Source organism: Pagrus major, chromosome 24 (genome assembly GCF_040436345.1).
Source record: "Pagrus major chromosome 24, Pma_NU_1.0".
Lineage (NCBI taxonomy): Eukaryota > Metazoa > Chordata > Actinopteri > Spariformes > Sparidae > Pagrus > Pagrus major.
Window position 1 is genome coordinate 4,609,570 of NC_133238.1, and position 22,287 is coordinate 4,631,856.

The window sequence follows — 22,287 nt, forward strand, 5'->3', positions numbered from 1 at the left end:
ATATAATATAAAGACAACATAATATAATATAAAGACAACGTAACATAATGTAAAGGCAACATAACTTCATGTAAAGATCAGCTAAGCTAATGGAAAGACAACATAACTTCATGTAAAGATCAGCTAAGCTAAGGTAAAGGCAACACAACCTTATGTAAAGATAACATAACCCAATGTAAAGATAACATTAACAAATGTAAAGACAGCATAACTTAATGTAAAGACAACATAATATAATATAAAGGCAACTTAACTTAATGTAAAGGCAACATAACCTAATGTAAAGACAACATAACATAATCTAAAGATAACATAACCTAATGTAAAGACAACATAACCTAATCTAAACACAACATAACCTAATGTAAAGACAACATAATATAATATAAAGACAACGTAACCTAATGTAAAAGGCAACATAACTTCATGTAAAGATCAGCTAAGCTAATGGAAAGACAACATAAGATAATGTAAAGACAACATAATCTAATATAAAGACAACGTAAGCTAATGTAAAGACAATATGAGATAATATAAAGACAACGTAAGCTAATGTAAAGACAACATAACATAATGTAAAGATAACATAAACTAATGTAAAGACAACATAACATAATGTAAAGACAACCTAATATAATATAAAGACAATATGAGATAATATAAAGACAACGTAACCTTATGTAAAGACAATATGAGATAATATAAAGACAATATAAACTAATGTAAAGACAACATAACCTAATGTAAAGACAACCTAATATAATATAAAGACAACGTAACCTAATGTAAAGACAACATAAGATAATGTAAAGACAACATAACCTGATCTAAACATAAAATAACCTAATGTAAAGATAAGATAGGATAAGATAAGATAATGTAAAGCAGGGTGGGAATTTCACGGCGGCCATGCCCCACACTTTGGCCTTAGTGCCTCGTGAAAAAAAAAATCATCGTATGGCCACAGTGGCCTTTGTGCCCCTGGCTCCAGTACGATTTTGCTCCGCCATCCTCGTCCGGCAACCCCCACCAGCTGCGTTTTGAGTCTGCCATGGCGCAGCTCCGACGAACAGCTGGAGTTACGAAACCGAGGAATTCCTGCGATTACATAATCACGCAGGACCGCAGTTATATGTATGTGTTATAAACACAAAAACACGAAGTGTTCCCGACTGAAGGATTAGAAGAAGAGCGCGTATTCGACTCTTTTTTTTAGGTTTTTGTGCTGGTATCAACAAGGAGTGTTTTATTTTGAAAATTAACCGGATGTCAGATTCTTCGTCATCAAGTGATGAGTCCGATCACTCACACTCTGTCTCTCACTCACACTGTCTCAGTCTCTCTCTCTCTCTCTCTCTCTCACACACACACACACACACACACACACACACACACACACTCTGTTTCTAATTCTTTTGTAAGATGTAATTTGAAGAAAAAAAACTTTTTCAATGTATTATTAACTTGATATTGATATATTTAAGATAAGATTTAATACATAATATGTTTTATTGCTTTTAAGTAGTAATTCCTTTGTAAGATGTACTTTAAAAAACTGTTTTCTAATGTAACAATAACTTGATATTGGTATTAAAAAATGTTTTAATACATAATCCATGTCTTATTATAAATTAGGATGTTATGGTATCAATCTGAAAGGTAAAACCATCGAATTTTACTCAGTGGCCTTTGTGCCCTGTCATGTGGCCGTGGTGCCCCTAAAAAAAAAAAAAAAAAGTGAAGGCCAAATGGCCTTGCCCCTAAAATGACCAAATTCCAACCCTGCTATAAAGACAACATAACCAAATCTAAACACAACATAACCTAATGTAAAGACAGCATAATATATAATATAAAGACAACGTAACCTAATGTAAAGGCAACATAACTTCATGTAAAGATCAGTTAAGTTATTGTAAAGACAATAGGGGTGTCACGATTCTCCAAATCCTCGATTCGATTCAATTTTCGATTCTAAGGTCACGGTTCGATTCGATTCTCGATTTTTACATTTATTTTTTTTAAAGCACAGGTTGCTATGCCATTTTTAGACTAGACTTTAATGCAATATAATATCTGACCTTTGTTCGCAATGTACCACACTACATTGTCAAATTTAAAACATTTATTAACGACATAATGTAACAATAACTTATATCTTCAGTCAATTGGAAACTTAACCTGCCATCTAGTTTCTCTTTTGTAACTGCAGTCTTATAAAAACAATGTAAGATAATGTAAGGGGAAACAACTTAAACTTTATGTTAAGATAGCATAACCTAATGTAAAGCCAACATAAGATGATGTAAAGACAACATAATCAAAATAAAGACAACATAACCTAATGTAAAGACAATATAAGATAATGTAAAGGCAACATAACCTAATGTAAAGATAGCATGAGCTGATGTAAAGATAGCATAACCTAATATAAAGACAACATCAGATAATGTAAAAGCAACATAACCTTATGTAAAGACAATATAACCAAATGTAAAGACAACATAATCTAATGTAAAGATAGCATAACCTAATGTAAAAACAACATAACCTAAAAGATAAGATAATGTAAAAACAACATAACCTCATGTAAAGACAACATAACCTAATGTAAAGATGACATAACCTTATGTTAAGATAAATTAAGCCAATGTAAAGACAACATAACATAGTTTACAGATAGCATAACCTAATGTGAAGACAACATAACCTTATGTTAAGATACATTAAGCCAATGTAAATATATGTATATATTACACTGTATATATAGATGTACATTTTTTATATTTCTATTCTATTTTTATTATTCTTGCTTATTTATAGTTTTAATTTTTCTGCTTATTTTCTAAGACCTTTACATGGGGGCATCTTACAGCTGTGAGCAATTTCCCGTCGGGGATCAATAAAGAATTTCTGATTCTGATTCTGACAACATAACCTAGTTTACAGATAGCATAACCTAATGTAAAGACAACATGACTAGGGCTGGTGTGACGCGTCAACGTAGAAGACGTAATTGCTTAAATAAATACGTCAATTTACATAACGTGCGTCGAGGATGTAATCAGTACTACCGCCATGAGCACTTGAAGCGGAAGCATCCTGGGCGGCTAGATTCGCATTGGATCCATGTTTGAGACATGTTGGGAACCCCCCCGATCAGTTTGTCAAAAGACTAAGCTGCTATGTTGTAATGCTACTAGCATGCTGGTCCTACTAGTGATTGTTTGTCCTCATTAACAGATTAAAAATAACCGGATGGACAGGACAGGACAGAACAACCAGGATGAGGCAGATCATTGCTGTGTTTTAAACACTAGCCAGAGAAATGTCCGTTGTGTTCCCACTGTAGTATTTATTCACGCTAAATAATTTGCCCTCCTGATTGCCAGCTTATGTGATTGGCCACCGCAACACAACATCGAGCTGCGTTTCTTCAAAATTAAGTCCTGTTTACTTTTTGTCCCCACCAAACATACTATATATTAGGATTACACAGATTACCAGTTAAGACTTGGCTATTTTTTTCTGGAATATGCTGTGCATACTTTGTCACTTTGTCTTCGTTGTTATATTAATTGAGTAATAAAAAAATAATAATTAGATTGATCCAAAAATGTATTGATGGATTAATCGATTAATCAAAAGTATAATCGATAGCTGCAGCCCTAAACATTACCTAATGTAAAGACAACATAAGCTCATGTAAAGACAAGATAAGCTAATAAGTTCTTTTGCAGCAGCAAAACCTGTAGCAGATCCTCATACCTCTTTTCCAATGTCAATTGCAACTCCTATCTGCTCTCATATCCCTATTAGAGTTACTGACAGGTGTTGCATCCTGTCAAAACGCTCTCACTGTCCTCATAGCAACAACCCTGATCCCAGTAAAGTTAATCATTCCAATACTCGTGGGAGGGTCACATCTAACCTAATTAGTATAAAATCAGTCCCTGTCCCTCCAGCTCTTCCCCCTGTCGACCTCAGTTGTGCTTTACTTAACATTAGGTCACTCTCAAGCAAGACATTTTATATTAATGATTTTATTACTCACTATGGTTTGCATTTATTTTTCCTCACTGAGTGTTGGCTTTCCTCCACTGCCAGTGCTGTTCTTATTGAGGCGTCTCCCCCTGACTATAGCTTCTTATTCTCCGCTAGGAAAGACAAAACGGGTGGGGTACTTGCGGTTATCTTCTCTAATCAATTTCCCTGTACAGTATGTTCACTCGGTGACTTCACATCTTTTGAGTACCTGGCCATGCTTATTAGAAACAAACAACATATCCCGGCATTACTCATTTATAGACCACCCAGGTTTAATCCCATTTTTTTAACAGAGTTCTCTGAATTTTTATCTACCACTTTGATTAAATATGACAAAATAGTACTGCTCGGTGACCTGAATTTTCACATTAATGATGTTTTGGATTCCAAAGCAACCGAATTTCTGGATCTTCTTTTTAGTCTCAACTTCATCCAACATGTCACTGGCCCCACTCATAATCTCGGTAATACTTTGGATCTAGTCTGTACAAAGGATATTACTGCTGGCCTCCCTTCTATTCTTCAGGTCCCGGTCTCGGATCACTCTTGTGTCTTTTTTAACCTTCTCACGCATGCACAGACTATTCGCTCTGAATCTAACCCTCATTCTTTTTGTTTCATTAACAACCATGTTAAGTCCCTTCTAGCTGATCATTTGATAAACCGATAAACTTGAGTCATTTTCCAACACGTCTATGTCTTTCAACAACCTTACAGATGGCCTAAACAGTGCACTGTCAGAATCGCTCGAGTCCTTTGCTCCTCTTAGAACTAGTAGAGGCACTTGAACTAAATCTGTACCTTGGTTCTCCGACCTCACTCGCTCTTTAAAACGGGCTTGTCGTAACTTGAAGACAGATGGCGCACCTGTAAATCAGAGTCCTCACGCCTCACCTGGACTCTTAGCTTTAAACATTATAAACATGCACTTTCTGCTGCCAGATCTTCTTATTTCTCCAATTTGATCGAAACCAATAAGAACAATCATCGGGTCCTGTTTAATACTGTGGCCAGGCTTACACACTCTTCACCGGTTCTGAGCTCTTCTTTCACAGCTAATGATTTTCTAGAGTTTTTCACTGATAAAATCTCCCAAATAAGGAACAATATCATTAGCCAGCAGCTCTCTAGCACCATGTCCAGCCAGTGCTCTGTGTCCTGGTCCACGAGTTCACTCTCTCAGTTCAAACCCATTTCTGCTGAGGCCTTGGCCTCAATGGTTGCCGCCTCAAAGCCAACAACGTGTTCACTAGATCCCATCCCTTCTGACCTCCTTAAGGAACTCTTTCCTATTCTGAATGCCCCTATACATGCCATGTTGAACACTTCCCTCTCTGAGGGGTGTGTCCCCTTAACCTATAAATCTGCTATCATTAAACCACTCCTCAAGAAACCCAATACCGATCCACTGGTTCTTGCCAATTATCGACCTGTCTCCACTCTCCCTTTCTTATCTAAAGTACTTGAGAGAATTGTTGCTGATCAACTGACTGTCCACCTTTCTGCCAATAATCTCTTTGACAATTTTCAGTCTGGTTTCCGCTCCTGCCACTCTACTGAGACTGCCCTAACTAGAGTAGTTAATTACCTACTTGTCACTGCTGACTATGGATCAGCCTCCTTACTTTTAATTCTTGACTTAAGTTCAGCCTTCGATACCGTAGATCACTGTGTGCTTCTACACCGACTGGAGCATTACGTTGGTATTCACGGGCTGGTGCTCTCATGGTTCCAGTCCTACTTACCTAGTAGAACCCAATGCTTTAGTTTCAATAACTCTTTGTCAGAATGCTCTACGGTTACCGCTGGTGTGCCCCAGCGGTCTGTCCTGGGGCCTCTGCTGTTTTGTATTTACATGCTCCCTCTGGGTAGGATAATTGCCGAATATGGTATACAGTTCCATTTCTATGCTGATGATACACAGCTATACATCCCACTACAGCCTAATGACCCCTCTCAAATACAAAATCTGGAAACGTGTAAGCCGAATCAAGATCTGGATGAGTCAAAACTTTCTCATGCTTAATACTGCTAAGACTGATTTGCTGGTGATTAAGCCTAATAACTACAAGTACTTCTCTGAGAGTCTTTGTCTTAATATTGATGGTTGTTCAATCTCTGAAAGCACGCACATTAGAAACCTAGGTGTTATTTTTGATCCAACCCTGACTTTCCAGACTCACATCAAGGAAATCACCAGGACGGCTTTCTTTCACCTGCGTAACATTGCTAAAATCCGCCCTGCTCTGTCCTGGCATAGCGCCGAGGTGGTTCTCCATGCCCTTGTGTCTTCCCGTTTAGATTACTGTAATGTCCTTTTTTCTGGCCTCCCCATCTGTACTACTAGGAGCCTTCAGCTTGTGCAAAATTCAGCCGCCAGACTTTTAACAAAAACAAGTAGGTTCTGTCACATAACTCCTGTCCTGGCATCATTACATTGGCTGCCCATTCAGACTAGAGCCGATTTTAAAGTTCTTCTATTAACTTATAAGGCATTAAATGGACTTGCACCATCTTATTTAACTGAACTACTTTCTCCCTACATTCCGCCACGTCCTCTTCGTTCTCTTAGTTCGAACCTCCTTGTCATCCCACCAATCAATAAAAAGTCAGCTGGTGGCAGGGCCTTCTCCTACCGTGCTCCTTTTCTATGGAATGGCCTCCCACTAGGTATCAAAGAAGCTACATGCACTGCAATTTTTAAGTCCCGTCTTTAAACATACCTCTTTACTCAATATTTTGGTTTAAACTAATTCTTAACTGTTTTATCATTTTCCTGTGGTGTTTTAATATTGTTTTATTGTCTGTTATTATTGTACTTGATTTTAATGTAAAGTGTATTGAGACCATGTACCATGGTGATTTTGCACTTTAAATAATAAATTGATTGATTGATTGATTGATTGATAATATAAAGGTAATGTAACTTAATTTAGTTTAGTTTACCTAATTTAATCTAGTTTTTGGGCAGAAATGTTAATGAGAAGAGACATATCTTCATTGGATGATATCTTTCTGTCTAAACAATCTAAATCAACAAACTCTCTTTGTTTTAATGACTGAAAAAGGTTAACATTGGCGACCACGACGGGACCTTCTCACGTTCAACAGAACAGTAGTGGTGAGCATAAGACAGGTGAAATAAACCGGGACAGTTAGCCAACGGTTCACCTGGCCGACAAGCTAAAGCTAAAAAATGGCGGCCGCTAACCAACCTCCTGTTGCCGAGAACACACAGAACATTTTCGGGAAAGTAACTAGCTATTCCAACCCATTCATGATGTTGACTGCAGTAAAAGAAAGTCAAGTGGGGGAAAAAAACAGACAATATGGGTGAAAGAAATTAAAAATGGACATTTGAACCCTTTCCTCTGTGAAGAAGAGCCAGTTAACATGAGGCTGGGAGTGACTGAAACACCACAAGCCCATTCAGCCCAAGTTAGCAAGCACCAAACTCATGCCCAGCCATTAAAGCTGCACAATGCAGCTATGCCACCAGCTGCTACCATGACAAACCCCTTTTTCCCTGCCTACATGGGGAGTTTCATCCAGAGCTCACCCGTCTCCTGTTATCCCCCACATGCCCAGGGCTGCACCCCTCTTGATATACCCCACCAAAAGACATTAACTATGGACATTTAACAGAACAAGGACATAGTCACACCATACAGTTAAAGGACTCTCCCCCCAAATGTGAGCGGCCCAAATCACGTGCACGCCAGCTCCACCGTGCCCAGAACCAGTTTTTGTCTGAGAGTGAGGAAGACTATGACCGAGTCCCCACCTTACATCCTGGTCAGTACGATGGCACCACCCCATAGAAAGAGTTTCTGCACAGGCTTGAGAGCTGTGCTAAAGCTAATTACTAGTCAGAAAGGACTATGGCTGTCCAATTAAAGTTCTGCCTGGTGGGTACAGTAGGGGCAATCATCCACAGAAATCCCCTGTCCTCACAGTAGGATTACAGCTGCCTAGTGGAGGAGATGGAGACTGCATACGGCCCTTCTTCAGAGCATGCAGCTGCAGTGGCTATTGAACTGAGACAGCATGTCCGCAAAGTGGGTGAGGCTCTTCATGTTTTAAGAGATGACATATATGGGAAAGTGTCAGTAGCCTACAGCGACAGGACTGAGACTGAGCAGGATGCCATAGGTGTTGAAGTTTTCACTAACGTTGTAGGAGATGCAGACATTGTACAGAAACTGTTAGAACAGTGGCCCCACACACTAGCCCAAGCCTATGACATCGCCCGCCGCCATGAAACCATCAAACAGGCAGCGTCATATGTTACCAGCCTCATGCACTCAGGGGCACACAGTATGACTGTGTGGAGGCCTCGTGCTGCTGTCATCAGAGAAGGAACCGAGAAGGAAGCAGAGACAAGGTCAAGAAATGAGTATTAACATGCTTGTGCATGAACTGGAAGTGTGCTGTGTTTTGCCCTCTGCGCCACTACAACGCTATTCACAACCGCCAGGTGAGTGTCCATTGCCTGGTTGCTGACATAGCGGGTGAGGAGATTCTGCTAGGCCACCCATTCCTGACCCAAGCCCAAGCATACCTTGATTTTGGAAACCACCACATTGTGCTGTTCGGTGAGGAAGTGCCGTATTTTCACTCAAGAAGCAAACCAAAGGCACATGCTGCGAGAGTAGCCCGGACTGTGGTGCTGGAGGCCGGACAGGAGTATCTGGTACGAGGTCCACCCATCTCAGGTAACCAGTTGAAGGGGGGGTGATGCTGAGCCCCACCAAAGGCTTCATCGAGAAACACAAAGTGCTGGTCCCCAAGTCCTGGTAAAGGCTCAGCCCTTTAAAACTGTGCCTTTCCGCATCTTCAATCCTGGAAACACTGCCGTAACCATCAAAAAGGGGGCCATCCTCCACCCTGCCCAAGCCCTGCAGCCTGCAGAGTCCACAGCCCAGCCAGAACAGATTATCACCAGTTCCCCCACTGTCCCCCATCACCTGCAGGAGTTCTATGCCCAGAGCTCCACTGAGCTTGAAACAGAGGAGCAGCTCCAGCTAGCACAGCTGCTGTGTGTTCTCTACTGGTCCCAGTGACCTCGGCCACACCAGCCTGGTGCAGCATGACATCATAACCCGGCCAGGCATCCCAGTAAAGCAGCCACCATGATGGATGCTGCCGGATGTTGACCAACAGATAAAACAGAGCTTGGAAGCAGCCACAGCAGCTGGGCATTGCCTACAGTGATGGTACGTAAAAAGGATGGGACGTACCACCTCTGCATAGACTATAGAGCCCTGAACGATGGCAGCATTAAAGACGCATACCCGTTGCCCCACATCCAAGAGACCTTGGACACCCTCTCCACTGCCAAATGGTTCAGCATGCTGGACCTCGCCTCCAGCTACTGGCAAGTCGAACTGACTCCCAGAGAACGTAAAGCAGCGGCCTTCTGCATCAGAAATAGACTGTCCGAGTGGAATGTCATGCCGTTCGGACTGTGCAATGCTCCTGCAACATTCCAGCGACTGATGGACCATGTTTTGGCTGGCATGCAGTGGGAGACCTGCCTGGTCTACTTCGACAACATCATTTTGCTGGGCAGGGATGTGCCAGAGATGCTGGAGCGGCTGGGCCAGGTTTACAACCAACTCCACTAGGCCAACCTGAAACTGAAACCTGGTAAGTGCTGCCTCTTCGAAGTAGCTTACCTGGGCGACATAGTCTCGGAGGACGGTGTGGCCACCGACCCCAGCAAAGTCCAAAAGGTGCAGGAGTGACCGACGCCAACATCACTCCAGGAGGTCCGCTGATTCATCGGCCTTGCATCATACTATCGGTGGTTTGTTAGAGACTTTGCTGCGATAACCAAGCCCTTCCATGCCCTGACAAAGAAACACGCCTGGTTTCAGTGGATGGAGGAATGTCAGGCGGCATTCAACGAACTCAAGTGCCTGCTAACCACCACACCAGTCTTGGGTTATCCAGTTGGCCAAGGCAACATGATACTGGACACCGACGCAAGCGATGTTGGCATTGGTGCCATCCTCTCACAAATTCAGCAGGGCAGGGAGCTGGCTTATGGGAGACGCAAACTGTCTAAGACTGAACAGAATTACTGCACCACACAGCGAGAACTGCTGGTCGTGGTGGAGTTCACATCACATCTTCAGCAGTACCTCCTGGGGCAGCCCTTCATCTGAGCTGAGGAACAGCTCGCCAGGTGGCTCGAGAGACTGGGTGAGTACAACTTCGAGATCATCCATCGCCCCAGCCGGTTGCACAGCAACGCCAACAGCCTCTCCAGGAGACCCTGCCAACAGTCCTGTACATGTAAGCTGCCAGGCCCCTGCCTTCATCCAGTGAATATCAGTCACCAGGCTGTGCAGTGCAAGTTGGACTCTGACATCAACCGGATGATGCCGAGTCCCAGTGGGGGTAGAGGAATGCTCGGTGTCCACGGCAGTGAGTCTAGTGGGGGTAGACGAAGCCTCGCCCGCTGACATGGGCACTGAACTGTTTTGCGGCTGGTCCCAAGAGGAGCTGCGACAGGCCCAGAAAGCTGATCCATATTGCACCTATCAGCGCATGGATGGAGGCCAGCGGAGAGCGCTGAGTGGGTGTGCCATTATGGAGCGTCACAGATGCTGTTCGGTATCGAGAAAACGCACACCACACCCTTCCGACCTCAGTCTGATGGCAAGGTCGAAAGATTCAATGCCACCCTGCAAAAGATTCTAGCTACAACAACCAAACATTGCCACTGGGACTGGGACCTCATGATCCCCTGTAATGGCCTACAGAGCGACAAAGGACAGTGCAACTGGTTTCACTCCCAACTTCATGATGTTTGGCCGAGGAGTGAGTGAGCCAGTGGACCTGGTAGGTGGCCTACCTCTGGACCGTGACACAGCCCCTTAAGCCCCTGAGTATGTCTGACATCTCCGAGAGTGCCTGGAGCTGGCACACCAAATCACCAGAGATACTCTCGGTGAGTCTGTGAAACGTGCAAAGAGACAATATGACAAAAACTGCTGCCGCACACAGTATCAGATTGGTGATGCCTCATCAAAGGCACACAGAAAGTCAAGAACAAGGTCAGGAAGCTCCTCCCGTCATACGAAGGACTATACTTCGTCCTGGGACATCTGGGCGATCTGGTATATCGCATCCAGAAAGGCTCAAAGACCAAGGTGAAAATGGTCCACCACGACCAGCTGAAGCCCTAACGCTGTCGTGACCCACTGGATAACGCCTGGGCCATGGAGCACGCTCAGAGCTGGACACCAGTGGAGGTGTCACCCCCAGCCCTGGACGTGGATCCTACAGACCTGGGTCTGTCCCAGCTGTTCTCCAATACTCACACTGAGGAAGCCGCCAGCTGCACCTCATCATATCCAGCAGTGGACATTCCTGCAGCTGCTGCTTCACGCCCCTGCACCTTTCCTCATCTGGACTCTGCGCTCCTGGGGACCCTCAGGATAGTGGGGGTGATGTGGCAGGGAAACATTAACAGAGCCACCGCTGTCAGAGGCCTAGCTGCCAGCGACGATCACCCGCCAGGTATAGTGAGTGGGTGGCTCACTGAGTTCAACAGCTTATGGACTGTTCCAGAGTTTAAAGGACCATTTTCAGGGTTGAAAATAAATAATAATAAAAAAACCATGAGTAGTAATTTAATGACCAGATGCACTGTGACTAAATATGTATTTGTAGTGTTTTTCTGTTTAAGGCAAAATCTTGAGTAAATATAGTGATGTCAGTTTATAATGCTCCTGCTTGCCAATCTAGAGCTTGGAACAAGTTATAGCCTGTATATGGGTGTTATTAATGGCTTTTCAGGGTTTGTTATGCTCCACTGTAATATGTGCGCACTAAAACAAATGGACTGCTACATGATAACATTGCACTTAGAAGCTGCACTTTTTGCTATTGCCCCACTTTAAATCTACTGGTTAAACCGAATCCTCTCAAATGGACTGAATGCAAATGAGGACTGTATACCTGTATGTACTGTATGTGAAGACACATGTTGATGTATGTTACTATGCAGGAGTGGAATTGTTAATAATTGCCATCCAGAGTGGGGGTAGTGTTATAAGAGTGGTGTGGTCCCTTTAAGAGATGGAGCAGTGTGTGTGTGCGTAGAGTCTGTGTGTGTAGTGAAGCAAGTGAAGAGGGTGAGTGGCAGGTGAAGTTGGAGCAGACATGAGTGGAGCAGAGAAAGAGTTTAACCGTGAATATGAAGTGTTCAGCAGTGAATGTACAGTTCAGTGTGTGGCCAAATAAACACACAAGCTTCTCCAGACCACGTAACGTCTCTCCTATTGCTTACCAACTGCTGTCTGAAAAATTGAAGGGTGTTAGCCCTGAAGCTAACCGGCTTCAGCCCAGGAGGAAACGGGACCTCCCTGCGCTTCCCGACTACGGTCTGGGAGCCGAGCAGGAAAGGTGAACACAGTGAACAGAGAACAGCTTGTTTATTCACTTATTCATTCTAGGTTGAATTTCTTCTCCAAAACTACATAGTGCCCCTTAATCGATTATCAAAATACAGTAGCTGGCAAATAATTGAATAGTTGACAACTACTTGATTAATGGTTGCAGCTCTAATAGGAGCCCAGTCGTTATATCTTCTTGTGTGTGAAGAGAAGTAACTGGCACTGCGTTAGTGGAGTTAAAGAAGCAACTGTGAATATGTTCAAGTTTCCCAGCTTTCATTAAAGCTTTAAAAAAATGTTTAAAAATTTTAAGGAGCACACAGAGAGGCTGACTGGACTGATTATACTTTACAGGATGACATCAGACAGGTGAGGACAACAACACACTTAGTGATTATTGGAACCCTCTCTCCAGATCCCAGTGGTCATGATGTGTGATGTTGTCCCACCTATCTGTATACGTTTATTTTAATGTTTAATTTAATACTGTCAACATCATATACCTCCCTGCCTTTTTGTAAAATGTAATCCAGTAACATTCACTCAGGGCACTTTTTATATAAAAACATGATTCCACACAGAGTTTAGAGAATTAAATGTGAAATGAGTGCTTGTCTTCTAGCCGTCTGCTGTTTCTTACCTTATCTGATGGTTCGCTTCACTGCGGACCCGCAGCACCTCTTTCCCCTTGTGCTCCAGTTCTCTGGTCAGTGTGTCGATGGTCTCATTCAGGGAGTGGATCTCATGGTCCAGGTCGGTGATGCGGTTGCTACGGGAACACAGCTCTGCTTGCAGGTCTGAGATACGAGCCAGGAGCTCTTGTTCCTAGGCGAAATATATGAAGAGTGAGCAAATTAACAGAGAAAAATAAGCAGGATGTTAACCAGGTCACATGGAAACACAAGAAAACAGACAGAGACACTTTGTTCACCACAGTCACCTGCTTGTGGCTGTGCTCCATTGCGTTCTCGAGGTCTCTTTTGGCAGCAGTGTTTTCTTTAAGGTGGATCTGCTTCAGATGCTCTATGGCTGTAGCATGGAGGTGATTCAGTTCTGCACGGAGAGATGCTGCATGACACAGAGACCACAGTTAAGAGTGAACATCTATACATGGAGGAGAACCATCAAGCCACATGTCAGCACAACCAAACCATCATTGTGCGAAGAGATAAGGTGGTATGATAAAACACAAATGGTGTGTGCAAGTGTTATCATCATATATGACCCGTATATCCTCTTTGTCTTTGTGAACCGAAGTAATGCTTTACATCATCTGATTTCCCTTTAAAGGGACTTGGGGCAGGATCAAGAAATAAGACTCAATAGTGACTCGCCGGCCGTTGCGGTCGTTAGGGTAACTGCAGCCATCAGCCAAGCCGGCGTGGGAGCGCGCATGAACTCTTCACAACAGTGCAGCTGATGCCGTCTCATCCCTATTTGTCATACGCTTGACGCTTGGTCAAGTGCCTTAATGTGATGCCAGACTTGTTTTGTATTTTCCAAGTCAATGTTATGACTGTAACTGAAAGTTGTTCAATAAAGTGTTTATAAAAAAAAAAAAAGCTTGGTCAAGTGCCCCTCGTCGATACCTGATGCAGGAGGCTACAACTTTGCGTTGGTCTTATCCGCTACACATGAAGCAGCCGGGAAGCTGCTCGCTGTGTGTCGTGACACACAAGCGCAGCAATTTACCGTTACGGTTGATGCAGTCTGAAGGCATGGGCGAAAGCAAAGACGGCATAGTGAGGGACAGAAATATCTTCTCTGATACGGGATTGCTGTGTGTTAGCGGCTAATGTTGCTACACAGACACAAACAAACCGTTAGCCTGTGGCTACAGCCAGCTGCTAACGTCACCTCCCGGATAACAGGTTGGGCTTTCGGTCCCATATATAAAAAGGGACATATTTCTAACTATTCGGTTTCAGACTAAAGGATTTATTATTTATATATTATATTTATATATATATATATATATATTGAGTTTATATATTTACTATTCAGTGTTACACAGCGGTGACTAAGTTACGTGTTTGCAGCTAACGCTACTTTGCACGTTAGGTCACTCCGAGTCCTCGGTGATCTCATATGATTTTCAAATCAAGCTCTAAACATGACCTGTACTGTTTTCTTACCTGGTTACTAGGAAATGAGCCATGTCAGCAGCTGTTTTCAGTCCCAATTCAAGTTGAAGCTGCCTCCATGAGTCGAACGCTTATCCGATGTATATTCAGGTGCCAGCCCGCTTTGCTCGTAATTTTGTTTCGACTCACAACATGCCGCTGATAAAACCTTTGTTTTCTTCTTAGTATGATTTTTTAGTGGACTTTGTGTGATGGTGGGTCGTTTGCTGGCCAGAGCAGAATCCATTACTACCCAAACACTAGTTTGGGTCCGCCGCGTTTGTTTACTTCCTGTATCCAAGTCGAAAGCCGGTCGAGGACGCGCATTCAGTGTCATCTGACGTCACGTCCGCAGGACTGCGCGGGAAATTCGAGCCCGAATTGCAGTACATTATGCAGCACACAGCCTGTTCAAGGCAATGGAGAGATACGTGGGTGGGCTCATTCTTTTTGGTTTTGAACGCTTCATCACACATTAGCATTAAAAAACTTAAAATGCATGTTTATAATTTCACAGATCCTGCCCCAAGTTCCTTTAAAGAGGTAAATTAAGCCTTTTGGGTTTACCCTTTCCTTTAGTATGTTATGTAGCTATCTATGTGCACGTAAATGTTTGCAGCCCAAAGTCCACACCAAAGGAAGCTCTCCGACAGAAAACACTGCTCCTTAACCGCCTGAAACACCTTCTTAATGGTCCAGCCTTTACTTCTGTAACTCATCTATATCACTATGTAACACAGCCAGATGACCAGGGTTCGAGTTACGTGGGGCCCTACGGGAGCTGAGCTCCCATAAGGTAGGGTCTAAGCTCCCAGGAAAGCAGAACATCATACATCTGTGGGGGTCACTAATACATTACCAACAACCATGAGTTTAATGAATGTTTCAATGTAACGAGTATTTTTACATTAATGATATGAATGGGTACAAACATGTTTCCGAGAGGAACTACGCACATATTGTCTCATGAATGACAGTGTCACTCTGGGGTGTGCGCTGTCACACCTTTTCTTATATGAACAAAAAAAACTATTGTTGTGATCTACTTTACACAATTGTTGCACCATGTAATGAAGTGATGAATGTCACTAGTAACGGCAGTATTACAGACTCCCTTACAAATCGAGTGATTCTAAGAGTTGTTGCATCATGAGGAGAAACTTATACAACTTTGTGAAACGGCTATGGTAAATTTTAACTCATTGGTGCCTTCTTGCAAATTCGGCATGAAGTACAATACATTAAGATGTTTTGTTCCTTGTGAAAAAGTGTCAGTTTCTTTCAAAGTTTCTTTCAGTTTCAAAGCAGGTTACTTCTTTGGAGAATGAAGAAAGCGGAGAAAGTCGGTGGGCTCCCTTGAAAAAACGCTCAATTTTGAAACTTGTTGTGTTAGGAGAAATTGTATAAACTTTGTGAAACGGTGTCTACAACACATTCTGAACTGTTTGGGCCAAATTGTTCATTTGGCAAACGTCATTCATGAAGATATTTCTTTCTTTGCTTAAAGAAAGTGTCCATTTGTTTTCATAATGTAGGTGTAGCACCTACATTTGCATATACAGCGGGGTGCGATGCATTTAATGTGGGCCATTTGCTATTATCTTATTTATCTATTTCTGCCCTAACGTTGGTTAGGGTTAGCTATTTCAGAGACCCCTACAGAGCTCATGTTTTAACTCGAACCCTCTAGATGACAGTTCTGACCACCTCACTGTCTGCTGTTGAAGATGTAGAAGGTACAAGCAAAGCAGCCAATCTGTCTGCGTTTGGCTGTAAAACCAAAACAAAAGTCTTCATCTACTCCATCTGAGGATGTCAAGACCCACTGGATTAAGTTTAATGACTACTGAATTGTGTGTGTGTGTGTGTGTGTGTGTGTGTGTGTGTGTGTTTTATTTGCGGACTGCTCTGCTAACTTCACAACATCAAGGATGTGTGGATTTTACAATGGACTGTATTATCATAGATGGCCGCTAATGGTTTAAGCTCAAGAATGGATGGATAATGGTTGTCTCTGACCTGACTTAAGACTTGGAAGCTGCAAGTTTCATGTTGTTTTACTGTTTATTTTGTAGGTCAGCCTGTTGGATTAGGCACAATAAAGTCCATGGAACCTTTTTAACAACTTGACACACAAGAGAAAGCAAGATGTTTTTTTGTCATTTGTAGGCCCAGTGTGATTAACCTGTTGCTTATTACGCTTCTTGAATTCTATCTGATGATTTAGTCCCATGATTAGTTTTACATTTAAATTCAAATGTCTTGCAGAGATGCATTATCTCTTTGTTCATGGCTGCTTGTGTTTCCCTCCATTCTTTTAATAGTGAAGAGACAGAGAGAGAATGAGGATGACAGTGCAGAAACATCAACACAGTCGGTAGAAACAACATCACTGAGGGTACAAACGTCCTCGCTGTAGTTTAAAACCATGCTGCAGGAAGAGAGGTTGTAAAAAAACAAACACAAAGTTTTAATTGGATCATCATATACCCAGCTTAGCTTTCCCCTCATCCTCCAGTTCAAAGCGAAGTGTCTGCAGCTCCTGGTCTGACTGCTGTCTCAGGATGTCTAAAGTCCTCCTGTGGGCCTCCTTCAGGGCATGAACCTCCTCCCTCTGTTCCTGCTTCAAACGCTCCTCCAGTGCCTGACAGATGACACCAAACACAAGGAGGAGGGAGAGGAAGGAGAGCCTTTAAACGATATAATGATGCTTGGACACATGATGTTGGAGCAGTTTGTGAGCTGGCTGAAGGACAGCACTACATTTATGAGGCTGCGCAGAACTGAACAGTCCAGATTCTACTGACTGCTCACACTGGAGAAGTGAAAAAACTAATTATACTCAAAACCTACAATATGCAGACTTAATCCGCTTAAGATTTTGATGAGAGAACACCAACAAGAGCTTATAAAACGCCAAAATATTATCAAAACACTAGAACAATACATTACTTTCTCCTTTTCAAGTTTCCAAAGTCGCTGTTTGCTTCAACTCACATTGGTCATTTCTTGCATTAAAATCAGTATCAGTAAGTCCCACTGTGCACTAGTGCCAGAAGAATTCTTCATGTTTTTTTTCTGTGAGAAAGAATCCAGAGGCATTTCTTGAGTACTTAGCAAAATATTGAGTTTAATAGCATAAACCTAAATGGATGAAATTAAAGTGGACGAATTGTTTCATGAAGCTAGAACTTTCTCAGCTGATATAATTGCTTTATGAATCTTTAACATTCAGTTAACTCAGCAGCAGGAGGAGATGGATCATTACATTCAAACCAACAGTCTGAGAACAACTGCAGCACTTATGACACTGTTGGCTCTATTTGTGTTGTGTGTTTGTTTCAGTATTTTGTAGACAACAAAGGTTCACAGCTAACACTGTGGTTTCTCTTCTACACACACACACACACACACGCGCACAAAGAGATCATTAGTGCAATAAACACTCAATAGGAAAGGAAAGCCGAATTGCAACACTGACTGACTCCAGCACTTTCCAAACTGTATGAAGCTAAAATTTCAACAACAAATCAAGTTACATGTCAGAGAAATCTTCCATTTTACAGCCCTCATCTTCTCACCCTCATTCGCCTCAAACACTACTTTAAGGACTTCTACTGGTCACAGACTGTTGGACACAAACAGATGAGAACACAATAAAACAGGTAGAGCAGCAGCACATTTTCACAGATAGTACAGTATAATAACAGGCATATAATAGACGAGTGCATTTAAAAATAATTTAAAGATGATTCAATTTTGGTCTTTTGACAAAAGTATAGTGTGATTAGTTTCAGTCAGAACTTCAGTCATTTGATTTTAACTTATTTAGCTTGAGTTATTTTTGTCTAGTCTGTCGGGGAAACATTTCAGTCCCACTTTCGTCATTTATTTCAAAATAAGCATGCTGAGACAACAGCTGCTGCCATATTTTATGTGTAGTTACCATGGTAACAGGTGTCATAGCAAGGTTACAGGAAAAGGCGTGATGTGCTGCATTCAGAAGCTGTTCTTACCGCCACCAAGGAGGTCGTGTTTTGTTTTTCCTCGTGTCCATTTGTCTGTGGTTTGTCAGCAAAATGACACAAAAACTACTGAACAGATTTCTACCAAGCTTGGATGGAGGATGGGTCTCAGCCCAGAATAGGCCCCATTAACTTTTGGTGTCGATCCAGATAAAGGGACAGATCCAGGAATTTTCTCACTTTCTTTAACACTGTGAGATAAGGCATTTTTCTACATTTTTGTTAATTTCTCAGTGGATAAATCATGGATCTGGATGAAAAGAATCAGGTGTATTTAGGTGGCTGGTATCCATGAGTTATAACAATTTATTGTGGATCCAAATAAAATCCATAATAAATTCTATTAACCTACTTATAGCTAACAAACACAGAAGCCAGCACACTCAAAGTCAGATTGGCAATAATGTTAACCTGATAATGTTACTTTACTGTTGGCTTAACTCACTTCTAAATGTCGACATACTGCCTGCAAGTTTTGGTGGTTTGTCCCAGACGATTTTTCTGGTAACAGGTGTCAGGTGCTTCTGTTTACAAGTCAAGCAGCTTAATAAACTATTTTTTTACCAGGTTTATATGTTAGTTCAGAAGAAGCCTAGTTTGAACATAATTTCTACTACCAACATTTGAAGGGCTTCATCAGATAAGTTAGGACTTCACTCTTATACTTATCCCTCAGTGGTAAAATAGCATTTGCTGTGGCACATTGTTTTGAAAGGTGTCAGCTCTTGAGGACAGAGTTAGGTGTAGATCCAGACCCTCTGGAGGAATTAAAACCAGTAGTCACATCAGATTCTGCTCTGATCCAGAGCTGTTTACCAACGGGAGGAGAGCTCAGGGATTTCTTTTTTTTTTAATTTTAGGATTAAAAAGTGGATTTATCTTCACTCCTGTTTATCAACCTGACTGCAGCAGTGATCAGTGATGTGACCTCCATTGTCAGCTGCTTATGTTCTGTAAAGTTGACTGCTGACTGGAGCTGGAGGGGAAATGTACTTTACTTTATGAACGTAACGTTACAGAGAGGAGAGGGGGGAAAAAGAAGAGAGACAACCAGAGTCATTGATGAGTGCTGAGTTCAGTCAGAGCTTCACCTGGATTCAAACACATGGATGAACACATCCTTGGTGCCAGCTGTTGCTCACTAGCTTACAGCTCATTCACAGTAAAGTATTCTGGCTGATATCATGTTGTCTGTTTTCCACATAATGATTTACACACATTTTGTCATCATTCTAAATTAGGGATAGACCGATTATCGGCCGGGCCGATTATCGGCGCCGATATTCGGCATTTTGAAGCATATCGGCATCGGCCTTTTTTTTTAATCCGACGGCCGATAAGAGATCAATTTAAAACTGGGTTATTTTGGCTCTGATGCAGCCGCGCCTCTCTGTCTGCTGTCACTACTCTGTCTCCAGCATTGTCCCACCCACAGCACCATCTGATTGGTTACACGCTCTGGTTACACGCAGAGCCACGGCACAGGTAACAGCCAATCAGCAGTGAAAGCTGTGCATGCACAGTGCTCACGTGAGTTGTAGACTTTCGCTACAGTCTGCTGAGCGTGTAGAGCCAAGCGGACCGGTGGGCTAACGTTACGCTAATGCTAATCAGCCTTCACCTCAATGTGCTTCCCTGCAATAAAACTGGACTGAATTGAGTTCATTAGGTTTTTACTCTCTCTCACACACGCACACAGACTTCTACTATCATGGACTATTTCCATATCGATATTATCAGCAACCTTGTTTCGAGTGATTAACACGCACGTCTGGAGGGACCGCGAGCGAGCAGAGCTGCCGCTTATGTTTATATAACGTTAATGGGCTCAGTAATGTTACTAGTAGTGGTTGAGTGTAGAGGACTGGGATGGTTATTACAATTTCGGGAGAGTCTGCTGCCTTAACTTACCTTCGAAACCGAGCCCCCAGGAACAGCGCCGGTTCCGTTCGGCAAAACTTTTTCTCCTCTCCGCTCACAGTCATTCCAGACGTGCTTGTTAATCACTCGAAACAAGGTTGCTGATCATATCGATATGGAAATAGTCCGTGATAGTAACGTAGCCCGCCGGTAGCCCCACCGGTCCACTTTCTCCTTCTGGCTCTGGACGCTCAACAGACTGTAGTGAAACTGTACAACTCTACAGTAACTACTGACGTTACCGTGAGGCCCAATAGTTAGCGGCAGCTGTCTGTTCCTATGATAAACACTGATTATTAAAGTGAAGATGCTGCAGGCTATTTAGTGTTTTTAGCGGTTTAATCACTTGAAACAAGGTTGCTGATAATATTGATAGGGAAATAGTCAGTGATCAAAGTAAGAAGTATTTGTGTGTGTGTGTGTGTGTGTGTGTGTGTGTGTGTGTGTGTGTGTGTGTGTGTGTGTGTGTGTGAGAGAGAGTGTGTGTGTGAGTAAAATTCAGTTAGTTTTATTGCAGGGAAGCACGTTGAGGGGATGGCTAGAGAATTAAGAAAACTAAATAAAAGTTAATTAATAAAGAAGTGTGTGTGTGTGTGTGTGTGTGTGTGTGTGTGTGTGTGTGTGTGCCACATGAGAAGCTGCAGAAACTGACAGCAAAGCTCCATCCGTCTGAGAGAAAACTGTAGGGCAATAATGGCTGTTTAACTACCAAGTTATTTTACTCTACCTTTTTTTGTGTTGATTGAGAGATCCCAAGCAGCAGAAAATTACATATTGTTAGATGAAGTGTGTCCTGAAGCTGTCTTTGACAGTTTCTTGTAGAAAGGAGCAGGATATTGCTGTTCAAGACTTAAGACATAATGTAACTGCATCAAGGCCAATATTTTCCCTTTTACTGCAAATGAATATCGGCTCCAAATATCGGTTATCGGCCTCCTTGACTACTAATAATCGGTATCGGCCCTGAAAAAAACATATCGGTCTATCTCTATTCTAAATGTAAACTTTCTTTTAGATTTTATGTTGTTTTTAACATGTCATAAAAGGTCTGTCCTCTATAGCACCATAACAACAGAGTTATTGCAGCAGACTGCAGCCAAGGGCTAACTGCAGGGACATGCACATGATTATAGAGGGGCAGGGCTCAAAGTCAGAACAGGGCAATATGTGTGCGACCTGGCGGTTGTTATCAAGCTGCTCTGCTCCTCAAGCTAGCGTGTAGCTAGCTAGCGCAAAATGGACAGGTTTTTGACAACAAATAGACCAAAGGAGCAGACCAACAGCCCTGCTGTGGAGGACTCAGAAAATGACCATGATTGCCCCAAATGCATCCTCTGTCTGGAGACCCTCTCAAATGAGTGTTTAAAACCTTCGAAATTTCAGCGTCACTTGATACAAAAACATCCGGCAGAGGCCGATAAAACAGTAGACTTCTTCAGACGTAAAGAAGAGCATTTGGTCAGGCAATTTGCTGCATTCACACAGCAAGCTACCGTGCCCCAGCGGGCCCTGAAGGCATCATTTTTAGCCTCATACAACATTGCTCGTGCTAAAAAACCTCACACAATTGGAGAGGATTTGATTCTCTGGATCCGCAAACTTGCATACATGTCAGACATTTTCCAGGATCTAAATGTACTGAATCAAAGCATGCAAGGGAGTGACACGTACATACTGCAGGTGCAAAACAAAGTGCGTGCTTTTTCCAAAAAGATTATGCTGTTGTCAAACAAGCTCCAGGAGGGAGTTACAGAAATGTTCCCA

At 42.5% G+C, this 22,287-nt stretch overlaps 1 protein-coding gene across 1 annotated transcript in view; it reads right to left on the reverse strand.

Annotated features, from left to right (window-relative positions):
* LOC140992176 (protein FAM184A-like) overlaps positions 1 to 22,287 on the reverse strand; it is a 94,568-nt gene that overhangs the window by 11,994 nt on the left and 60,287 nt on the right. Inside the window, 3 exon segments of the mRNA XM_073462453.1 lie at positions 13,096 to 13,280; positions 13,396 to 13,523; positions 17,069 to 17,222. Coding sequence (XP_073318554.1) covers positions 13,096 to 13,280; positions 13,396 to 13,523; positions 17,069 to 17,222 — 467 coding nt within the window.